Source organism: Pelodiscus sinensis, chromosome 2, assembly GCF_052426305.1.
Source record: "Pelodiscus sinensis isolate ZL-2025 chromosome 2, ASM5242630v1, whole genome shotgun sequence".
NCBI lineage: Eukaryota > Metazoa > Chordata > Testudines > Trionychidae > Pelodiscus > Pelodiscus sinensis.
In genome coordinates, this window is record NC_143053.1 from 202,497,668 (window position 1) to 202,522,026 (window position 24,359).

Consider the following 24,359-nt stretch of genomic DNA (forward strand, 5'->3'; position numbering starts at 1 on the left):
ATCACTTTATAGACAAATATGAGAACAACATTAGTGCCCCCAAAGAATTTACATTCTTAATGGATAAAGTATAGATAGAGATTGATTAAACAAAAGCAGCTAAGAGAGCAGTGATAAGAAGCTTATTGGTTCCAGGATTTTTAATGGTAATTTTGTTACCATATGAGTTGTCTTTTCACTGTTTGGTTTTCCTCTGACACATGGTTACAGCCACTCTACTGTGGGAACTCCTGTGAAATACCGCTGCTCTCCGAGTTATGAACAAGTTATGGACCAACACTTGGTCCGTAACTCGAAGTGTTCGTAACTCGGATCCCATAGCTTTACTTGGCGACCGCACTGTTCATAAGCGCGGATCGCCGTTCGTAACTCGGATCTGCATTTACGACCACTTTGGTCATAAGTGCGGATGGTCGAAAGTGGAGGTGGTCGTAACTCGGGGAACAGCTGTAATATGTCCCTTGTTTCTACCACCTCACTGAAATCAAAGGCATAGCTGATATATGAAAAATATTTGAAGAGTTGTCCTTTGTCTATTCTGCATTGTCACATTTCACCTGATGTGAAGGAAGTGGTTCAGAGATCCACTTGCTATGCCACATTTGTGCTATAGCTGTTTAAACAGTAAGGGCCAGATCCTCAGCCTGTGCCAAGGTTTGTTTGTGCTGACAGACTAGCATTAAATACCCTTAAATCAGCCTCAGAGGGATTGCTGAGCATACTTCCAACATTAGGAAATCCAGCTGTATGCTACCCACTCCCCGCTCCTCTTGGTGTCACTAGCATGCAGACAAGGAAGCAAGCAGACAAAAACCAGCTGCAGTTTCAGAGCACTGTGTCTCCTGGGGTTAGAACTTTCTTCCCTTTCACTCCCTTTGAGGATAAGGATCTTCTCAGTTGAGCATCAAGTCCTCTGCAGATGCCTTGGACCTTCATATGCTGCACTTGCCGTTTTTAGTGGCAAGTTTGACTCCCATTTGGAAAAATGTCAAATCAATCAGAAAACTGTTCTCAGATTTAATTCCTTTTCTTCTCTCAAACTTTAGGCAGTGAAGTTCCTCCAAAAGAGAATCAAGAGCTGAAACCACATGTCTATCACCTGCACGTCATTGACAACCAGCAAATGCTGTTTGAGCTTTCTCACCGGATAGAGCCTCGAGCGTGAACGCCCAGAGCTTCATGTAACTTTGAAACTGCAACACTTTTAATTAAGTGAATGTTTATGCCAAGCATGTTGCTTCCCTATATGAGAACAGTTTACTGAGTTTTATCAGTAGTCACACACACACACACACACACACACACACACACACACACACACACACACACACACACACACACACACAAAATCAAGCAAAGCAAGAAAAGGAGCTGTTTACAGCATTTCAGGGCAAGGATAGTATCATTTCCATTGATCATCAGAAAATGAAGGAGAGGAGCAGCATTTTTTAAGCTAAAAAGCTTGGTTTATGTGAACATAAGACTCTGCCAGTATTAGAAGGAAAGGAAGCATCATGTCACCATAACAAAACATACCAGCAAGCAACAGGATGTGACATGGGGGTTCACAATTCACCATACAATATGTACCTCACTAATCTGAGGCTGCCAAAGTATTGATTGTTGCCAAAAAACAAAAAAACAGAAACTGTGCAACCCACATTAACGCTCTGACTCCAGGGGAGTGTCTTATGGGAGAAAACAGCAAATGTCTCAGAATAGAAAGATAAAAATTAAAGACAGTGTTGCGTGTTAATGCAGTTGTGTGTCCTGACTGGTGGTCAAGCCAACAGTAGTTGATACTTGAAATGCTCCTAATTTCACTTCCTCTTAAGAAATTGATTCATAGCAGGCAGTAAAAAGATCAGTCTAATCCTGACTCAGATTATGGAAACAAATACACATTTCTTCTTTTGCGAGACTGAAAGGATAGACTGCAATTCAGTGAGAGTTGTTTTTTGCCTACCTAAAATGTACAGGTTAAAAACCTCTATTATGTACTCCCCCTCCAGTTAGCCTAGCTTTGTCACTAACTTCTGCAGTTCATATGCTATTGGTTATAAAAAAGGGAGTTCAGTGCTTTACTTCTTGGACTATAGTCTCCTGCTCACCTACTGAAAGGTCATCCTACTACTTTAAAAAAGATCAGCAAATATCCTGTTGTAGAAAGTGAAAACTAACTTGCTGAGCATATGCTTTTAGTATTGAGAAATTTTTTTAGCATAATTCATGTATTACAGGTTCTCATTACCCACATGTATGAAACCTGAATAAGCTTTCTACATTATTTCCTTCTAATACTTCTCTTCTACCACCCCTCCCCAATTTTCATTTGTACAAATCAAGTTGATACTCATTGGCATTAAGGAGTATGTTTCTAAAGTCACGTTCATGATGTATACATGTCTGCAGAACCCCTTCATCATAATGTTGTTTTTCAGGGTTAAGGAAAACCCTGAAATAATCTAGTATATGCTATATCTGATGTAATGTGCTTCATGGTAAATAAAATTTATTATAATGGGCCTTATAAAAAAAGCTTCTTTGCAATGACAGTGAAGGCGCCTGCCTGTATATGTGTTTAACACACAAGAAAGACTTCCATGAAAATGCTCCTTTGTTGCCATTTGGGTCCACCAGAGTGACTGAAATAGCATGTTCTTCATCATATTGTGATCTGTGATTTAAAGGGATGGAAAAAAGAAGTTTTAACAAGTAGTTTCAGAAGTTGGGAGGGAGGGGGAATCCAACAAATGTATTCAGTTTTCCCCATCTGTGAAACATTGTACAGTAATGTAAAGGAAACAAATGTTTCAGAAATGTATTTGCTTGTACTTTGGTATTATCAAATACAATATGAATTTTCTTTTTTAAAAAGAAATCTTTTTACTCAGTAAAAAGAAGAAAAATAAACTCTTGCTGGCCATGGAGTAAAAAATTCCTATGTTCTGCTGTAGATTGCGTGCACGTATTGTAAATATCTGTTTTGTGCAAACAGACCAAAACTGTTCAAGTCAGGACACTAGCTGTAGTGAACTAATTTTTACAGTATAAAAACATAAATCACAAATAATGTGTTGTTGTTGTTGTTGTTGTTGTTGTTGTAATTCTGACTTTCACTGAAATTTTTGAGTCCCCTCCTTGGATTCATTAACTAAGCCAATCACTGGTTCTTGATTTTTTTTTTCCCCCTTGTTGAGAGCTTTTAATTGTGGCATTACTATAATGAACTTCACTGTAGACTTGATTCAGTATCCTAATTCAGTGAGCAATGCTATACTTGAAATGAGCAGGGCAAGTACACAGTAAAATACAACTCAGTATGAGTAAAGATTTTAGAACCTGTCTTTTGCTCTACTGTAGCTTTGGTAGAAGTAGTTTATACCTCTCTGCTAGTAAAATATCTTTGTGGGTGATGGAAAGGCAGGAATGATCCTTCTCTCTGTGCTCAGGTTTGCAGTCAAACTAAAAAATCTGTCAACTAAATGCCAAATTCTAAACATTGTCATGCTATGTAATTTTATATGACGTGCTACAAACTTCAGCGGTTTACATAGTAGTCTTTATTATCTTAATACATCTTGAGTTCTGAAAGGCAAAGTGTATTTAATGTATCCACACTGTGCAGAGAATATTCATCTTGTACCCACAGTATTAATAGGAAGGCAACAACCCTGAATCTTCAGCAAAAGTTTCTGGCAAATAAAGTCCTGGAGAGTGCCCATTTTGAAGTGGAACCTTCCTGGAGACTGGCAAGCATCAAAGGAAAGATGGTTGTGAGGATTAAAAAAAAGAACACTATGAAACGGAGCCCCATAGGCCTTTATTTACTAGAAACTTTTTCTAGAAATGGAGGGGACTGGGGGGGGGGGGGGAGTAGCATAGAATTGTATGACTGGAAGGGATCTTGAGAGGTCAGCTAGTCCAGTCCCTGCATTCATAGCAGAACTAAGTATTATCTAGACCATTCCTGACAGGTGTTTATCTGCTCTTAAAAAATCTTCAATGATGGAGATTCCACAACTTCCCTAGGCAATTTATTCCAGTGCTTAACCACCCTGACAGCAACTTTTTCCTAATGTCCAACCTAAACCTCTCTTGCTGCAATTTGTCCATTGCTTCTTGTCCTATCATTGGAGGCTAAGAAAAATATTTCTCCCATCTCCTAACAACAAACTTTTATGTACTTGAAAACAGTTACCATGTCCCCCTCTGTCTTCTCTTCTCTAGACACAACAAACAAAATTATTTTAGTTTTCCCTTATAGACCAGGTTTTCTAGACTTTTAATAATTTTTGGTGTTCTCTGGGATTACCCAATTTGTACACATCTTTCCTAAACTGTGGTGCTCAGAACTTGACACGGTACTAAGCTGAGACCTAATCAATGCAGAGTAGAAAGGAAGAAATACTTCTTGTGTCTTGCTTACAACATTCCTGCTAATACATCACAGAATGATGATTTCTTTTTTGCATCTGTGTTACACTGTTGACTCATATTTAGCTAGTGGTACACTATCACACCCAGATCCCTTTCCACAGTACTCCTTCCTAAGCTTTTTCCCATTTTGTATGTCTGCACCCATTCCCCAGTTTTTAGATCTGGCAATTCTGTGAACGTTAATCCCTATCCCCTCAAATAATAGCACTGTTATGCCATTTTAGGATACTTACTGAAAATCTTATATCTTAGCCAATCACAGTCACACACCAGATTAGAGAGAGAGAGAGAGAGAGAGTGAGTGTGTGTGTGTAGCCCACAGCCATTATTAGATAAAACCACCAGGGAAGAGCAGATTTTGGCAATGTACATCTAGATATTCTATGGTGAGTGCTTCAGATTTCAGCCCAATTCTAGATAGTTAACAAGTTGTACTTAGATGGCAAGGGCAAAAAAGCATTACATGATGCCAAAACCAAGTTAAAATAGTTATGCTGGGGAAAAAGACAAATAATTCTGTAAATACTAAACTTTTTAGCACAGTAATAATATTTATTTGCATAGTTTATTTATTGTATTCTTATTACACTGTTAAGAAATACTGGGATGAAGTCTGTGAACTGAGGTCAGAACACTTGCCTGTTATATTCTCTTTAACTGGAGTGCCATAATGCTGTCAGCCTGTATTAACAATAAAATAGTGGAAAACCCCAAATCAAGGTATTTACCTGTCTTCTCAGGGACTACAGCTAGTAGTTATCCACCATTACGAGAACCGGTATGTATGAACTAGTCTGATTTACCAAAAATTTCCACTGTTTCCAATGTTTTCTTTTTCATATTTCATGCTTGTACATATTGTATTGTGTATTTATGAGAGCTAGTAAGCAATAATTTATATGTCAAAATGGCCAGGCAATACAAGATTGAAACTTGTAGAAACAACTGTTGCATTTATCTTGCATTTTCAAGTGTTTTTTAATCCTTTTTCAAAATATAAAACTACATTAAAAAAATCTGGGCTCTGTGCCTTCATGCCTACCACATGTGGTTATTATTCCCAAATGGCATATTTTATGCTCTTACTCTGGTCATTAAATGCAGTACGCGTTCAGTGCAATTTATGAATTCCATTCTGGTGTGAGCCTGATTTGTGTGTCAGAAATCTATTTTCATTCAGATCCATTCACTCTTATCTGCTCATCAGTACTTGCTAGTTCACATGGAACCAAGATGTCTTCCAAATAGTGTCAGAAGCAGAAATAATAACATAGGCCTAAGATGTGCCTTGTCAGCACAGCCCAATGAGAGGAATTGATTCACAGAGTAAACTCTTGGAGAAATTCTGCCTCAGAAGAACCTCTAGTGCACAGGTACAGCCTGCCTTCTATGATGCTCTACTTTGTGGGGTTTGCTAAACTGCAATGGAGTGTATTAGGCCCAAAACGTCCCAGTGGAGGCCTCACAGTCCTACTCAGCCCCAGGAAAAAAGCAAATAGATGAGTCTTCCAGCCTTCCTAGAGAGGATGCATGAGAAGCAGCCACTTAGAGAGGGGTTGCAGGGAGCAGCCAATCAAGTCCTCCAGGCTCCTATATAAAAATTGCTGCTGGACGGAGTAGATTCAGTTGCTTGGTGACTACTGCTTAGAGGAGTGTGGGAGGTACTCCTGTCTGCTGGAGAAGACAGCAGGTGCTGGCAGGGACAGGGAGAGCAAGGAAGGAGCTCCTGGCTGGCTGCTGGGACTCAAGACTTCAGCCCAAGGTAAAGGGGCAGCTGAGTGTGCTGGGACTTCAGGGAGGAGGTCCAGGGAACAGCATCAAGAACAAATTTGAAGAAGGAAAGCAGAAAGTTGCTGCTATTTACAGGGTCTCAGCATTGGGACCTGGTAGAGAGAGTGGGCCTGGTTCCCCCCTCCTGCTACAGGTGAAGTAGCTGAGTGCCCTGATAAAAGACAGCCCATGGAGGCTCAGAGCTGCAGAGAAAGGCATCAGCTATTAGGATAGGCCCTAATCAACTGATTAGTCTCCAGGAGTGAAGCCCAGGGGCACTGCTCCATTCCAGAACAGGCACTGGGAATTGGCATACACAGACCCCTTCCTGAATGTGGCATCCTGGAAGGAGTCTGTAGATCATACATGGACTGTGCGCGACTTGGCCAGGGAGCTGAGTCACTGAAATTTTACCTGGGGGGAGGGGGGGAAGAGACTGCAAAGCTGAGAGCTGACAAAAGTGAGCCCCTATGAGGCACTTACCTGAGGTGAGTGGCTGCAGTGCACAAACTCTCTCTCAGTATGTCTGATCAGCTGTGCAGACCCTGATCACTGCTCCTTGCTTCGTTTGCTGAGAGCTGTATGTCATGTAACATGTGAAAGGAGCAGCCCCTGCCATAGTCTGGATAATGTAATTGTACACAACTCCTGTGCTAGACATTGAGGGGCCATGCACACTCCCATGCTCTGCCATTACACACCCTTGGATCAGTTCAGCATAATCTGGCTGCTGATAAAAACAATAAATTCTTAACATTTATATGGGTGTTGTGCACGAACAATGTGCTTTACAGACATGAAGTATGTAATCCTCACAATGCTTCTGTATGGCCTCAATCACATTTAAAATTGATAACAGCGTAACTATATTGATTATGGGGTAAATTTTCTACCCCGAGAGCTATGTTGATGTAAGCCTTGTTACATTTGCAAAGTGTGAAGCTGAATGCCAATTAAATTGAACAAGTGAACTTTTAAACCCTATGTACTGCTCTGTGGGATTGCATTGCTTCCTCTCTAACTCCCTATGTTCCCTGTTTTCCTGCTGCCCCATCAATTCTCCCTGGGTGCCCTGATTTCAGTTCCACTGATCATGATTCAAAGACCAGTGAAGGTGCATTTATACTGGCATAGAAGTGATTTTTGCTGGTATAGCTTGATCTTTTAAGGCAAAGGCTCTCAACCTTTCCAGACTACTTTAACCTTTTCAGGAATCTGATTTGTCTTGCATACTCCTTGATTCACTTTAAAAACATACTTGCTTACAAAATCAGACATACAATACAGAAGTTGGTCACAGCACGCTGAAGAATTGCTGATGCTGATGAATTTCTTACATTCCCATTTTTACCATATCATGATTATATTCCAAATTATCTATGAATATTATACTTACATTTCAGTGTATAATAAATAGCTCAATATAAACAAATCATTGTATGAAATTTTAGTTTGGACTGACTTTGCTAGTGCTTTTTATGTAGCCTGTTGTAAAAGTAAGCAAATCACTAGATTAGTTGACGTGTTCCCAGAAGACCTTTGTATATGTACCCCCAGGGGTATGCGTATTAATGTTGAGAATCACTCTTTTAGGGAAATGGTGTGAAGTATGCTAGCAGAAATGTTTTTATGCCAGAATAATTGTCTACTCTAGGACAGTTTTAACAGTAACTATGACAGCAGACCTTTTTTTTTTAAGTGTAGACAAGGCATAATGTAGGTAAGGCCTTGTCTATGCACAGACTTGTAGTGATTTTAGGCCTGGTCTAAACACAGTTTTTGATTTACCTATTTTGGTACAGTTCCTACTGTGGGCAGTTATATTGGTATAAAGCTTTCTTAGGGTACATCTACACTGCAAGCATATTTTGGAAAAAGCTATTCCAGAAGATACCTTCCGAGGAAGTCTCAAAATTAGTCTGAGGCAGGCTCCCTTAATGTGGACATGCTATCTCGATTTAGAGCCCCAGGAGGCACTGGGGAAGAATAACTTCAGAATGGTCGTGGTGAGGAGCTATTTTGACATAGCAGCAGTAGAGCATCCACACACACCCTCTTCCGAAAGAGCTTTTTCAGAAGAGGTGTTATTCCTTGTGGAATGAGGTTTACCAACATTGGAAAAAGCCCTCCGTTATTGCGATTTTCTTTCAAAATAACGCAATTGCTATGTGGACGCTAGTAATGTTTTCCTGGAATAAAGGCCGTTATTCTGGAAAAATGGTGCAGTGTAAACGCACCCTTAGACCAATATAGCTTACTCCCTTACATTTACAGGAATAAGCTATAATGGTAAAAGCACCTTTTATACTGGTATAACTGCACCAATATAGGTTATACTACTTCCCTATATCAGTTTCAAGCCAACATACTTAAAGCAGTACAAAAAGTGTAAACAAGGCCTTATTTAAAATAGGGCAACTCATTGTGTGGATACTCTTATTTCTGTTTGAATTAAGTATTTTGGCTGAGATTTAAACTCAGCCCAATAAATTTAAAATAAACCAAAATAAGTCTGAAAGTCTCAGAGGGGTAGCTGTGTTGGTCTGTAACTTTAAAAGGAATGAGTAGTCTTGTGGCACCTTAGAGACTAACACAGAAGAAGCGGGTGTTGGCCACAAAAATCTCATGATATTATATACATATTTTTGTTAGTCTCTAAGGGCACATCTATACAGCAGAGAAAAAGTCGCATTAAGATACACAACTTCAACTACGTCAATTGCATAGCTGAAGCCAAAATCGCTTAATTTGGCGCTGGCTATACAGCAGGAAGTTGAAGGAAGAACACTCTTCCTTCAACTTCCCTTACTCCTCGTGAAATGAGAGTTACAGGAGTTGGAGTACAAAGTCCTCCAGCTTGACATTATTTCACAATAATGGCTTGTTGTGTAGACAAGCACTTTGTTGTTTCAAAATAATATCAGTGATTCTGAAATTACGCTGGTGTGTAGACATACCCTAACGTGCCACAAGATTGATTTAAAAATAAATTTGGTTTAAATTTAGACTGTTCACACAACCACTTGCACAATTTTAACAAAATCAGATTAAACTAGTATAACTGTGCGAAGACAAATCATTAGTTCACATTCTTCCCACTTTACAATAAGAAAAACAAAACAAAGATGAAACGATTTAGCCAAAGTTAATCCTGGGAAAGATCTAGATCCTACTTTGTTATTCTAATTGAAACATATTCACTCAGATCTTCCTTTAGAAGGGGCCCTGGGATTTATGCACTACTTCTAGTGCCAATTACCATGCTGAGACTAAGGGCTTGCAATCACTTAATGGATGAAAGAAACAGGAAGAAAAATGCATTATAAGAGAGCTGGACATGGCATTTCTGAACAGCTTGTGATCGGTTTCTTGCTATTAAGCAGCATCATTTGCTGTAACAGCAGTGAGGATTCCCAGTACCAGAGTTCATAAAGCACTTCCTAGCTCAGTAGACAATAGTATAATGAGAAAATCAGTGTTTGAGAGCATTCGTTTTTTATTCTCTCTTGCACAGCCCATTTCCCACATTTGACACAATTTCTCCACCAATCCCAACTCTCAGGACAAAGTTGCACAAGGGCAGCAGAGTCCTGTAACTGCAGAGGCTAGAGGAGGAGGGAGACAAAGTACAGAACCACTCTTGTGAAGAATTCAAACTTTGCCCTGCTTCCTACCAACGATGTCCTTCTTGCCTCCCCAGGACAACTTGTGTCTTCCAGCAATCACTCCTTAGGACTGGAAATTAGCCAGTTCCCATCACACCCACCTTACAGTACAGAAGGAGCCAAGATTGTGATGAGTAGAAATGCATGCAACAATAGATTCCAAAGAACTAGGGGAAGTAGCTGCTACATATTTCTCCTAGAAATCATGGGGAATTGAGGAGGTGCTTGGAGACTGGACAAATGCAAATATCATGTCCTCTTGTGCAGAAAAGGGCTTTATGGATTATTGAAGTGTGTTCCCCCTTCTCCTTTTTCTCCTGATCCTGACCTGCCACCTGAAAAGGAGTTCCAAGAGTCCATGCAAAAGAAGTATAAAAGCAGATGCTTAGGTTAGATCATCACACTTCAGCTACGGTGTTGTCCTTGCAGCCTTGCAGAGATCAGGTAATATAGCCTAGGCTGGTGTTACTTTTCACAGCTCTTATACACACAGTTACTCTCCCTTTAAGTTCATTCTTCAAGCAGCTGCAACCAAAAGCCTCTGACATTAGAACCATGCTGCTGAGGAGAAGGTCTAAGCTGCTGCAAAGGCACTGGTTCTGTATGGAGGATCACTTAGGCTCAATGCAGATGTTGGGTGATCTCTGGGGTCTAGTCCCATAGCTAGAGAAGGACAAAAACACCCATTCTAGGCAGAGTGATAGGGGAGTGATAAGCCAGCACAATAAAGCCCTTTCAGAGAGGCTATTACACAGGCTACTTATTTAGACCAAGCTTGCAAACACAAAACGAATAAACAAAGGTACATACATTTGCCACAGAGAACACACAGGAGTTTCCCCTTAGCAGTAGCTTTCCTAAGAGCCGCAGCGCTCTATCGCTCCCACCAAACCAGACTGCAGGGTTATTTATGAGGCAAGATTAATGGAGCTCAATATTGCTAGATTGTTATGAAAGGCCTTGTAGTAACTGATAGTTGATACAACCTAGGGTACGTCTACACTGCACGCTTATTTCAAAATAAGCTATTGTGGAATAGTTTTTCTGAAATAGCTTATTTCGAAATAGACCATCCACATTACAGGGAAGCCTCAAAATTAGTCGGAGGCAGGCTTCCCCTAATGTAGACAGGCTACCTCAATTTAGAGCCACAGGACACACTGGGGTGGAATAACTTAGCCCCTCACCAGGGACATTTTATTTCACAATAGCAGTGGAGCATCTACACACACCTTATTTCAAAACAGCTATTTCGGAATAGGCATTATTCCTTGTAAAATGAGGTTTACAGATTTCGGAATTAGCCGTCCATTATTTCAAAATTATTTCAAAATAACAGAATGGCTGTGTAGATGCTCGCATTATTATTTTGAAATAGCGCTCGTTATCTTGAAATAACAGTGAAGTGTAGATGTGCCCCTATATATTTGTGAACAAAGGAGGGAGATGTAACACTTAATGTGGCGTAAGCTTATATATTTTGCTACCATTACAGTTCCATTTCGGTGTTAATGAGGTGAGAGTGAGTTGATGGTGGTTTTTGAGATTTTTGAGGAAAAGCATGATGTAAACATGTAATGAAGTGGGGATTGTATTCACTCTGTTATGTTGTATGTGATTTCTGCCATCCAGTGGTAATCCCATGTGTGTGCCTAAGTTTCCTGGGCACTGCTAGCTGGGGATAGGAATTCTGGGCGTGTCTCCCACCAAGGGAGGCTGCCCCACTCCCATCATGTACAAAATGGCAGAGGATCTCTAACTTGAGACTGGGAGGGAGGAGGTGCAGCTGTCGTGGGGACTGGGACTGGTTGCTGAGTGTGAGTTTTTCTCTATGGGCTCAGGATACAGGGAAGGAGACCCAGAGTCCTACCTCTAGGCCTCCCTCTCCCCAAGATGGATTGTACTGACTGCTTCAAGTTGCTGTGCTAACACGTCTGTTCTCCGCTGTATCCCTCTGAACCAATACATTTTCTGTTTTAGCTGCTAGTGGAGAGGCACATCTGGCTGCAGGTGGGGGAGCAGGGTCCCATGACTCCCCACACCTTGGTGATGACTCTCAGTCTGGTAATTGGGCCTAATGAGTTTAAATTAAAAGCAAGCAAGTGTAAACTCAGGAAAACTTCTTGACAGTGAACTGCCCTGGAGTGTGGAATTGCCTCCCAAGGGAAATGGAGTAGGGAAGAGCATTCATTAGAGGAAACTGATGCTGAAGGAATTCACCTGTTTAAAGTGTGTGGCAAAGTGTCCCTTGAGACAGTTATCACCAGCTGGGACAAATTACTAGAAAATGAACTGTATGGAAAGAAACATGCTGCACTGAGGGGAACCTCAAAGGAAACAGCAACATGAATATGGCAAAGCAAGATCATGGCTGCTTCTTACCAACAGAACTAGAGAGATTGAGATGCATGCTGCATTTCATTATTAAGAATCACTAGCACTCAGTGCTTTTTATGAGCTAATTTCAAAAAGTTTGGGACAGGACTTTCACAGAGACTTCTGTGGTGATCCCCTCTGAGGACCAGATACATCTGTTGGGCTCAGGAAATCTTTCCATTGTTTGAGCTAAAGAGGAACTGCACTAAGAATTTTAAAGCTCCTTTTGGTTACATCAAAGGGCAGAGGTGCTGGCTAGAACAACTCTTCTAGAAACGAACTTGTCTGCAGTGCTGTAGCCATCTTGGCCCCAGGACCTTGAGAAACACAAGGTGGGTGATGTAATCACTTTTATTGGTGGGATGTCTATTAGTTGGTGGAGGGGACAAATTTGAGCGTCACGGAGCTCTTCTTCTCTGTGACACTCAAACTTATCCCCTACCCCAACGAGATACTGCCTCACCCACCTTGTCTTAAATCAGGGGTCTCAAACTCAGCCTGTGGGCCATTTACAGGCTGGAGCATATTCATAATCCAGCCTGAGACCCAGGAGGCGTATGCCTCTCTCTGTTCCCCAAGCCCTGTGCCTTCCCACCCTCTCCCCCATTACAATCCACCCCCTGAGAGACACGGGATGTTAATCAGCTAATCGACTGAACTTCCATCAACTAGTTCATTAGTTGCTCAGGGGAGTTAAATTGCAGAGCCGCAGTGGGGCGGCAGCTGTGATCAGGCCTCCCTGAACTCCCTGTAGGGGTGGGAGCCACAGGCAAGCAAAACAAGTGTGCGCACCAAGTGCGGCATGTGGTGGGGCCTGACTGCTGCTGCTGCCCCACACCAGGCCCTGCTCCAGTACTCCCTGAGGCAGCATCCCTGAGGGGGGGAGGGGGCAGAAATGATGGGTCAGTGGCAGGAAGGGGCAGGGTTTGGAGGCTAGGGCCGGGCATGCCCTCCTGCAGGTCTCCCATGCCAGACTGTGAATATGCTCTGGGCTGGAGATTGCCTGTGGGCCATGAGTTAAGACCCATGTCTTAAATAATTCTCTTTCCTATTAGTGTGCTGCTGCTTGTGGCTGGCAAAAATCTCAGACGTCAGTGACATCTAGTGGTTGATCCCATCTACATTTTTTGTTAGTCTCTAAGCCAGGGCTACTCAACTTTGGAAGCTCCGGGGGCCACAATGATACTCACAGCACATGACGAGGGCCACAACTTAAGTGTGGTTGCATCTACATGCAAATATATATGCAAATATATGTAAATAGCTTCTTTCACACTGACGGGCATGTATACAAAGATTAAGGCAAGACTACACAACACACAGTCCCCATTTAAGTCAGTTCTGCAATATTTACTGATTTCCACAGCACTTTTAATGAGCAATGACAGTTCAGGAATTTAACTACTAAAACGCATCTCAACAGAAGACCATTATATTGACTTCTTTTTTTGTTTTGGCTCCCATCCGTGTGTAAAACTCAAACTGCACCATGAGCCACAAACAAACAGGCCACCTGTTGAGTAGCCCTGCTCTAAGGTGCTGCAGGACTATTTGTTTTTTAAATGTTACAGACTAACATGGCTACCCCTCTGAAATCTAGTGGCGGAACTGCACTCTGGGTTTTTTTTAATTAATCTTAAAATGATACCTAAGTGATATTAAGGGATTGAAGGGGGAGAATGCCACAGTGAGAAGCTATTCTGTGATCTATCCGCAGTTTATTAGACTTGTCTTGGAATCTCATGTAAATAGACTCATGGGAATAGCTGTTCAGCTTTTCTGTACACATTTCCCATTGGACTGTGTATGATGGAAAGTGCATATGCAATTATAGAAGCTAATGGGCAGAGGCCATTTCTTGCTGATATGTTACTCTTGGAATCAGGATCTCAGTGGAGTTTTGCTATAGAGTGTTCATTTGTTCTAGGACGGCTCCTCCAATCATATGCAGAGTTATATGGGTGAGTTTAAGGAACAAAATCCCTGGCTTGCTGAGGTAGTGACATGATGCTGATCTGACTCTGTTTAATCAAAGTAACAATCTTGTGAGCAGTGGGAACAGACTTTCTCAGAACAACATTGCAGTGCATGTGTTTCTCGTTGCCATTTGCTAACCACCTACTCATTTGAGACTTGGAAGCAAGGATGTTAAAGAGCATGTAATTGAATAATTGTGTAACTGCATCAAATGTTAGTGGTTACATGACTAGTTGATAGTCCCCGATGTAGAGAAGTAAAATTTAGATTAATCAACTAATCGAATAGTCGATGGAATTTCCATTGACTACCTGATTCGTTGATAAAGGCGCTTCCTCAAACAAGTCCTCTGCTGGCTTCCTGCTTTTAAAAAGTACAAGAGCCCCACATTTCAAAAGCAGGGAGCATGGGGTTAGCGGGGGACTGCTTGCGTTCCCCGCTTCCCTGTGGCACTTCTGTTTTTGAAATATAGCAAGAGCTCTGCTCTTGCTACATTTCAAAGGCAGAAGCACTGCCAGTTCCCTGCCATGCTCCTGCCCCACCTCATACAGACAGTGCTTGAGGGAACTAGCTTCTAAGCCAGCTCCTCCTAGCACAGGCTCCTGCTCCCCACTTGCTGCCTTTCTCTGTTACATGCAGCAAGGGAGGGAAGCGACTAGTCGCTTATATCCCTACCCCGAAGGTGGGGCAGCAGCCAATGCGACCCTGGCCCCACTCCCAAGGAGTCCCCTGCCACCCAGCACTGCTGCCTCTCTATCAGGCAGGAGCAGGTCCACGAGGGGAGCCAGGGTGGCAGCAGCCCCTATCCTGGAGAGCCTCTCTATGCTTCAGCAGCTCCTGTCTGTGTGGAGCTGAAAGAGGCAGCAGCATGGAGCCAGTGCAGGAGCCTTTTAAGCTGGCTTCCACCCAGCACTGGCTCCTGCCTGCCCCTGCTGCCTCTGTAGAAGGCAGCAAGGGGGAGCAGTCAGTCTGTGGAGCTGGCACGTGCGGAGTTGGCTTAAAAGCCGGCTCCCCACATGTATCGGCTCCCACCTGCCTCCCTTACCCTCTGTGCTGTTGCCTTTTCTCTCTTTCAAAGGCAGCAGTGGAGGTGGGGGCAGGACAGGTGGATCTGGTGCTCAGCAGAGGATGTAAGGGAGATTTCCCACACCAGGGTCCTTCTTCAGATCTGTGACCTAAAAAGAACTGTTCCAGACAGAGGTATCAGTACAGGACGTTTTGGGAAAAAACTAATAAATTAAACGGTAATAAGTCACCAGGACCAGATGGTATTTGAGGGGTGGTTTATTGCTACTCACAGATGAAGAAGGTATAGTGGTAGAGATGTAGCCATGTTAGTCTGGTGTAGCTGAAACAAAAAACAGGACTATGTAGCACTTTAAAGACTAACAAGATGGTTTAATAGATGACGAGATTTCGTGGGCCAGATCCACTTCCTCAGATCAAATAGTGAAAGAAAATTGTCACAACCATATATACCAAAGGATACAATTAAAAAAATGAACACATATGAAAAGGACAAATAAACCTCAACTACCCACCCAGAGAAATAAAAAAGCAAATTGAAAGAGCCAGACGAATACCTAGAAACCATCTACTTCAAGACAGACCCAAGAAAACCAACAATAGAACACCACTTGTCATCACCTACAACCCCCAACTTAAACCTGTCCAACACATTATCAATAAACTACAGTCTATACTGGAACAGGATACTAAACTCCAAGAGGCTCTGTGAGACAGTCCCATAGTCTCTTAGGGTACGTCTACACTACATGCCTCTGTCGGCAGAGGCATGTAGATTTGTTTGTTCAGCAAAGGTAAATGAAGCCGCGATTTAAATGATCGCGGCTTCATTTACATTTACATGGCTGCCGCGCTGAGCTGACAAACAGCTGATCAGCTGTTTGTCAGCTCGCCGCTAGTCTGGACGTTCCCCCTGTCGACATCAAAGCCCTTTGTCGGCAGTCCCGGTAAACCTCATTCCACGAGGAATAACGGGGCTGCCGACAAAGGGCTTTGATGTCGACAGGGGGAACGTCCAGACTAGCGGCGAGCCGACAAACAGCTGATCAGCTGTTTGTCGGCTCAGTGCGGCAGCCATGTAAATGTAAATGAAGCCGCAATCATTTAAATCGCGGCTTCATTTGCCTTTGCTGATCTGTCTAATCTACATGCCTCTGCCGACAGAGGCATGTAGTCTAGACACAGCCCTATAGACAATCACCTAACCTCAAGCAAAATGCAGGACAATGTAGCACTTTAAAGACTAACAAGATGGTTTAATAGATGATGAGCTTTCGTGGGCCAGACCCACTTCCTCAGATCAAATAGTGGAAGAAAGTAGTCATAACCATATATACCAAAGGATACAATTAAAAAAAATGAACAAATATGACAAGGACAAATCACATTGCAGAACAGGAGGAGGATGCGGAGGGAGGGGAGAAGGAAGGAAGATAAGTGTCTGTGAATTGATGATATTAGAGGTAGGGAGAGTGGGATGTATGTGAGTTAATGGTATTAGAGGTGATAACTGGAGAAACTATCTTGGTAATGGGTGAGATAGTTCAAATGTTTAAGTTCTAACCTCAAGATGATTCTTACCAAATGAAATTAATGGGTAGCAGTTTTAAAACTAATAAAAGAAAGTTCTTCTTCACACAGCGTGTAGTCAACCTGTGGAACTCCTTGCCAGAGGAGGCTGTGAAGGCTAGGACTATAATAGAGTTTAAAGAGAAGCTAGATAATTTCATGAAGGTTAGGTCCATAAAAGGCTATTAGCCAGGGGATAAAATGGTGTCCTTGGCCTCTGTTCGTCAGAGGCTGGAGAGAGATGGAGAGAGGCTGGAGACAAATCGCTTAATCATTGTCTTCGGTCCACCCTCTCTGGGGCACCTGGTGCTGGCCACTGTCAGCAGACAGGATACTGGGCTAGAAGGACCTTTGGTCTGACCCAGTACGGCTGTTCTTATGTTCTTACCAACAACCACAGGACATACCACACTAATATCAACCCTGGTACCTTCCCTTGCAACAAACCCCGTTGCCAGCTTTGTTCACATATTCACTCTGCTGATACCATTATTGGACCTAACCAAGTGAGTTATAAGATCAAGAACACATATTCCTGCGCATCCAGAAATATAATTTATGCTATCATGTGCCGAAAGTGTCCGTCTGCTATGTACATTGGACAAACGTCTCAGACACTTCGCCAAAGGATCAATGCCCACAAAACAGATATCAGATAGGATCACAAAGAAAAAACAGTTTCTTGCCATTTCAACCAGAAAGGACATTGTCTCAATGACTTGATTACCTGCATCCTGCTTCAAAGGCCTTTTAGACTACACTTGAAAGAGAATCCTCTGAACTGTCATTCATGCTTAAATTCGACACTTTACACCTAAGTTTGAATAAAGACACTAATTATCTTACCCATTACAAAGATAGCTTCCCCAATTATCACCTCTAATATCATTAGCTCACAGACATTTACCTCCCCCCATCCCCTTCTGTTCTGAAATTTGATTTGTCCTTTTCATATGTGTTCATTTTTTGTTAATTGTATCCTTTGGTATACATGGTTGTGACAATTTTCTTCCACTATTTGATCTGAGGAAGTGGGTCTGGCCCACGAAAGCTCATCACTTATGAAGAAGTTATGTCTCTGCTTGTGTAGCTGCATGTGACAGAGAGAAGCAGGCTGAGTCCACGCTGTAATGTGTTGCTGTACATGGTAGTTAAAGATGTCGAGAAGTTGCCAGAGCATTTCTCTGTTGCCTTTCCTGGCTGCTAGTCTTTCACTGCAGTGGGGAAAGGCTCTGACATGGGGGAGGCTGCAGGATTTTTTCCACAGTGGAGACACGAAAGGAACTACTTGGTCTTGTAGAAAACCACATGCAGTATATTCTGGAATGTCTGCCTACTCCACTCACCCAAGCAGTGCCTCATAGTTTATATTGCTATTAATACCCATGCTAGCTGAGTATCTATCTACTACTGCAAGCCTAGACCTGCCCCATGAAGTGGAGGCAAACTGATTTGGCCAAGCTCACGCAGAGCTAAGACTAGACTCCAGATTGTGTTTCTCCTAAATTTGACTGATAGATATTAGGCATGGCTGGTTCTCTGATGCCTGCTCAGTAAACCAATTATAAGGTGGACAAAAATAAATGCTAGAATAAAGCAGAGACAAATGCTGATCTCAAATACACAGAGCATCAAGTGTTAGTCATTGTTCCTCTCTGGCTGGCAGTGCATGGCCTCTGTGTCGCCAAACACTTGTTCAATTTCCTCTTTCATACAGCAGCGTGGTCGTCCCCCCCGGCATTACTTGCACTGACTGTTTATTTATAGGGTTTAAAGTCCTTCCAATCAAAAACTAACTTTTCTTCTGATTTATATTTTAACCAAATCTAGTGCTCATGAAATGAATCAGATTAAGACCCCTGGAAACCTAAATCCTTGTACCTTGTAGAATGGTGATACTCCGATTTAACCTTATGAGCCGCAAGTGGCTTCTTTAATATGTCTCCTGTAGCTCTTTGCAGCATGTGATATTAAAATACTGATTTAATTATTAATTGATCTAAGTTATTAATCAATCAGGATGCATTTACTATGTTAACTAGTGTATCTGGTAAAATAATATTTGGTTAGTCATTTTGCTGTGTGAGAATTATATAAAAAGTTTAAATTATTTCCCCTGTTATACTGTTTAAATAAGAATAGGACTGTAATAATGAAACAGTGACTTCACACTACTGTGGCTCTTTTGGATAATGTTGATTACTAATTTAATTCCTGAGCCTCTGAGTTCTGAGTATGACTGCTTTAGAAATTCCTCATTCTGCTGCTTAGTCTCTTCCACAATTTTGGATGTCTAGGAAGTAGTATACCAATGGCTTCCCACTCATCATAGATAGCCAGATCCCTGCTCATGTTAACAATAGTTTGAGATCCACCCTTTAGTACTGTCCTGAAAGTACAGATGGAAAGTTAGGTATGGAATAATTCAGGGCCATCATGATGGCATACAGATCCTTCTGTCTCCAGGGAACAAACTCAGGTTCTGGTAATAGGACTGAAGTTATTATCTAACAGCTACTTGGATTATATGGAATGAGCTGAATCCATGTAACAGACAAAATTTAAAAAAACAATGACTGGTCCTGCAGCACCTTAGGGTACATCTACGCCGCAGTGTTATGTCAGAATAATTGAAGTTATTCAGAAATAACATAGTCCCTGTCTGCACTACAAGCAGTTTATTTTGACATGTCAAAATAATGTTGAGCTGGAGGACTTCTTATACTCTGACTCCTGTAACCCTCATTTCATGAGGACTAAGGGAAGTCAGAGGAAGAGTGCTCTTTCTCAGTCTTCCTGCTGTGGAGACAGTGCCAAAAGAAGCTATTTCAACTTCAGCTACACAATTGACATAGCTCAAGTTGCATAGCTTATTTCAGCTTTAGCCCTACTGTGTAGACGTGCCCTGAGAGACTAACAAAAAATGTAGAAAGCATCACGAGCTTTCATGGACCCAATCCTGAAGAAGCAGGTTGTGTCCATGAAAGCTCATGATACCATCCACATTTTTTGTTAGCCTCTAAGGTGCTGCAGGACCATTTGTTGTTTTTTTAAGTGTTTTCAGTTGCAGACTAACACAGCTATCCCTCTGAGACTTTTAACCAAGTAACAGAAGTTATCCTTACTGGCAGTCTTAAGGAAGCAAGAGAAGCAGGGTGGATGCTGAACTACTCTTTTGCTCTCTTACTCATGGAGAGAGTCTCTCTAGGCCAGGTGATGCCAAGTCCCACCTCCTACAGTTCCACCTACCCTAAAAGGCTCATGAACCAAGAGTCAAATATTAAGTGGAATCATTATCATAGAGCTGTTTTTCCTTGGTCTAATGCACATAGTTGTTTGTTTGTCTCTGGAATACATTGGTAATCATGTTATGCAAGTTTGACAGCATGAGAATAACTTAACTAGTGGCAAAAGGGCTCAGCATGAGCCTGGCTACATTGTGCAGAGTCAAAATGCTGATCCACTTCTGAGAAGCTATAGGGAGAGGAGAGCTGCCCAGATGGCAGCATTGTGAGAGACTTATAAATCATTGGTAAGAACTTTTCTGTTCTTCACTCCTCTTCACGAGAGTCAGGATGGCCTGAAGCCATTTACCCGTACAAACAGTACTATATCCACCAATGTGTTTGGCTTCATGATATTTTTTTCTGCAACCAACATAATCATTTACTGCCTCTGTGACCCAGTGATGCTATTGCCTGTTTGTCTCAGATGAGACTATTCTACCAATATGTTGCCAGCTGTCCTGAATCAAATGTGTGAGCATTGATTTCCATGTGGGCAGAGGAGGAGATGTAAATGCAGCTGAACTTGGTGATGCACAATATTCTACAACTGGCTGGGTTTGGCAACACCAAGCATGCATGAAGTACTGAGAAGATGATATTACTACTAATTTATTTGTATCACTGCGGTACCTAGGAGCAATAGTCCTGGACAAGGACCCCACTGTGCTAAGTGCTGCACAAACACGGAACAAAAGGATAGTGTCTGCAACGGGACCTAGGATGACAAATGGTTCTGTGCCAGACAGAGAACTTGCCCATTTCATATTAAGATGTGCCAAAGCAATGTTTTTATGACCCTCCCTAGTCATCTCTCAAAATTTCCACTTCTTGTACGCTTCTTTTTTGTGATTAAGCTCACCAAAATTTCTCTGTTAAGCCAAGCTGGTCCCTTGCCATATTTGCTATTCTTTCTTCACATTTGAATGGTTTGTTACTGTGCCCTCAATAAGGCTTTTTTAAAATATAGCCATCTCTTTTAAAATATAGCCATCTCTCCTTGACTCCTTTCTCCCTCCTATTGGCCTCTCAGGGTCCTGCCCATCAGTTCGCTGAGGGAATCAAAATCTGCCTTTATGAAATCCAGGGTCTGAATTTTGCTGCATCCTTTCTTCCTTTTGTCAAGATTCTAAATTCGACCATCTCATGGTCTCTTCTGCCCAGACTGCCATCCACTTTCTATTTTCCCTACCAATTCTTCCCTGCTTGTGAGAAGCAAGTCAAGAGGAGCATGACGCCTGTCAGTATTTGCACAAGGAAGCTGTCCTCAATGCTCTTCACAAACCTACATTTGTCTATGCACAGCTGTGTTGTTCTTCCAGCAGATGCCAGGGTGATTGAAGTCCCCCATGAGAACTAGGGCCTGTGATCTGTAAGCTTCTGTTAGTTGTCTGAAGAAAGACTTGTCTACCTCATCATCCTGATGCACACCACCACATCACTCTTGTTGCTCGCACTCAGATCTTAATCCAAGGCCTCTCAACAGGTTTTTCTCCAGTTTCATATTGGAGCACTGAACAATCCTATTGCTCTCTTACATACAGTGCAACTCTTCCACCTTTTCTCCCATGCCTGTCCTTCCTTATACCCATCCATGACAATGCTCCAGTCATGTGAGTTACCCTATCAAGTCTCTGTTGTTCCAATCACATCATAGTTCCTTAACTGTGGCCAGACTTCCAATTCTTATTCTTCTGTTCATATACAGGCACCCAAGATAACTAGTTAATTGCCCTACTTTCTCAGTATGAATCAGGAGCCTTCCCCTATTGTCCCCTTCTCCTTATGTTTCCTCCCAGTATTCCAATTCCTTACTTACCTCAGTGTTTAGGTCACCACCCTCAGATAACCTAGTTTAAAGGCCTCTTCTCTAGGTTAGCAAGCCTGCCTGCAAAGATGATCTTCCCTCTGTTTGTTAGGTGGATCCCACCTCCTCCTAGTAATTCCTGGAAAAATATCCATTGGTTAAAAAATTCAAAGCCCTCTCTCTGACACCATCGTGGCTACCTTCCCTTGCAGGACAGTGTTGCCTGGATGATACAATCAAGTGACTGAAGCCTCCCTCCATTTCAGGATATTGCGGCTCGAGGGACACGGTGCAGCCTGAGGGAAGCTGTTAAGTCACAAGAAGCCATTTGTTTGGGGTTCAGTTTACAAGCATTGAATGTGTCTATGGTGTGGGTTGTCACAGATGCAGCTGATGTGTCTTTCCAGGCCTGTATGCAGGAATTTCTGTGCGAGGTGTGTGCTTTTTTTGTAAATGTGGACTGCGAGGGTGCAAGTGCCCCATCCAAGGTCCCCCAAGTAAGCGTGCTCCAGACAGCCGGGGGAAGGTAGGAACAGTGCGCTTCCCAAGACTCTCTCCCCCATGCTTCAGCAGGCTCGGGGAAGGCTGGGCTGATTTTCCCCCTTCCTGAGGGAAATCAGCCCCAGCCTTCCTCCAGCCAGTTGAAGTATGGGGGAGGGAGGCTCAGGCAGCACACTCACGCCACTCCTGTCTTCCACCGTCTGGCTGGAGGATGCTTACTTGGGAATCCATGGAGGGGTGCGCTCACACCCTTTGTACCCCGCTGCATATGGGCCTGATTCATCAGTTCAAATTACTAACTGGAGATCAGCCTGTATTTGAAGCCACATTCAGAAGCTGTTCTTCCTCATTAACCCTGTTGGGCTCTGGAGAACCATGTCAACCTCCATGCTGGTAGCTGAGGGGCTTCCACAAGCCTTCGTGAGAAGGGGAAGTGTGACTTGGAGTTACCGCACAGAAACAAGTTAGCTGCCAAAACTGATCTCCTTGGGGGAAACAGGTCTGTCTGCTGGACACCTCAGCAGAGAAGGTCCTGTAGCCTTCCTGCCACCTATGGCTTATCGCTAGCAGTCACTCAGACCTTTCCTATAAATCATAATTTGAAATTATTAGGTTGGTTAACATGACTGAAATGAATGTGCCGACATTGCCATAAAAAGCAACAGCTGTGTGAGGAAGCTAGTCTTTTGTCATACATTTCAAACGTATGCATTTTCAGGCATTTGTATTTTATACTGTATGTGCTTTTAAATCGTGTATTAATGTTTCCATCTCAGTTCAGAATTCCAACCGATGACTAAACTGGCAACACTGCAGTTGACCACTCGCAGAAAGATGGGAAAATTCAGAGGAGTGTATGCTCTCCCTGGGTGGGGGAGAAAACGAGGCAGGGTTAGAAAAATCCCATTGTGAAGGTTGAGGATATCCCAATACTAGTAGCCAGACTTATGTGTAGAGGGGGAGGATCCAATGGCTGTGGTACAGGTACATACTAATGACATAGGGAGAGGTAAGAGAGGTCCTGGAGGCCTAGGTAAGACACTGAAATCTGAGACCTTCACGGTAGCATTCTCTGAAATGCTTCCAATTCCATGCACAGGTCAGTTAGACAGGCAGAACTGCAGGGTCTTAAATCATGGATGTAGAGAGGAGGGGGTTACAATTTATTAGGAACTGGGGACCTTGTTGGGAGCCTTTCTTATCTTGCCAGAGATTGCTGTGAAGGTCGAGAGACTAATAGGATTAAAAATCACCCTAAATTTTTGGAGAGTACATCTATCCATGTTAACCAGGATGGGCAGGTATGATTTCCCTAGCCTCTGTTTCTCAGAAATTGGAAATGGGCATCAGGGGAGGGATAACTTGATTACCTGGACTGGTCATTTCCTCAGAAACACTTGGCATTGACCACTGCTAGAAGACAGGATACCTTTGGTCTGACCAGCATGGTCTTATGTTCTATTATTGTGTTGCCATGGTAAGCAAGATCCAGCATCTCTTGTAACCTAGCTGGTATTCCCCAAATACACAAGCTCCAACAGCTTTGTGTCATTGGATACTGTTGCTTTGACAACGAAGTTCTGGCATTCCCTGTCTCTTGGATACTGTTTCCATGGTAGTCAAGGCTTGAACAGCATCCTTCCCTCCTCCTCAAGTCCCCCTCTCCATATTGGGACCCATGTAGTAGATAAAGTTGCTCCTTGAGGAGGCAAGCTCCAGAACCTGTGACTCTACCCATTCTCCACCTTTGCTCCACCCAAGCCCTGCCCCCTTGCTCCATCCTCTCTCAACTGCCTCCCTCTTCTCTCTGCTCACCCATTCTAGCCAAACTCCTTGAACCCAAATGTAGCAAATGACATTTGGAAAAAAATTCTTCTAACATTTCTTATAAAAGAAAATAGAGCATGTTTTCCATTGCATGCCACCAGATTGTGCAGACTGGAC

General features: G+C 42.6%; 1 protein-coding gene and 1 long non-coding RNA gene across 5 annotated transcripts in view; one reads left to right on the forward strand and one right to left on the reverse strand.

The window, feature by feature from the left end:
- The window catches only part of RAPGEF5 (Rap guanine nucleotide exchange factor 5), a 215,368-nt gene extending 214,019 nt beyond the window's left edge, over positions 1 to 1,349 (forward strand). For all 3 annotated transcript variants that reach the window (XM_075922221.2, XM_075922220.2, XM_075922222.2), the window contains one exon: positions 1,047 to 1,349. In XM_075922221.2, the coding sequence (XP_075778336.2) occupies positions 1,047 to 1,165 (119 nt within the window). In that variant the 3' untranslated portion in view covers positions 1,166 to 1,349. The remainder of the gene's footprint in view (positions 1 to 1,046) is intronic.
- LOC112543912 (uncharacterized) overlaps positions 1 to 23,898 on the reverse strand; it is a 53,431-nt gene extending 29,533 nt beyond the window's left edge. Inside the window, exons 1-2 of one of the 2 annotated variants that reach the window (XR_012902000.2) lie at positions 23,786 to 23,898; positions 21,927 to 22,053 (exon numbers count right to left, since the gene is read on the reverse strand). This is a non-coding gene — a long non-coding RNA (uncharacterized LOC112543912). The remainder of the gene's footprint in view (positions 1 to 21,926; positions 22,054 to 23,785) is intronic. The other variant, XR_003087210.3, reaches the window with a different exon arrangement.
- Positions 23,899 to 24,359: the final 461 nt, after the last annotated feature.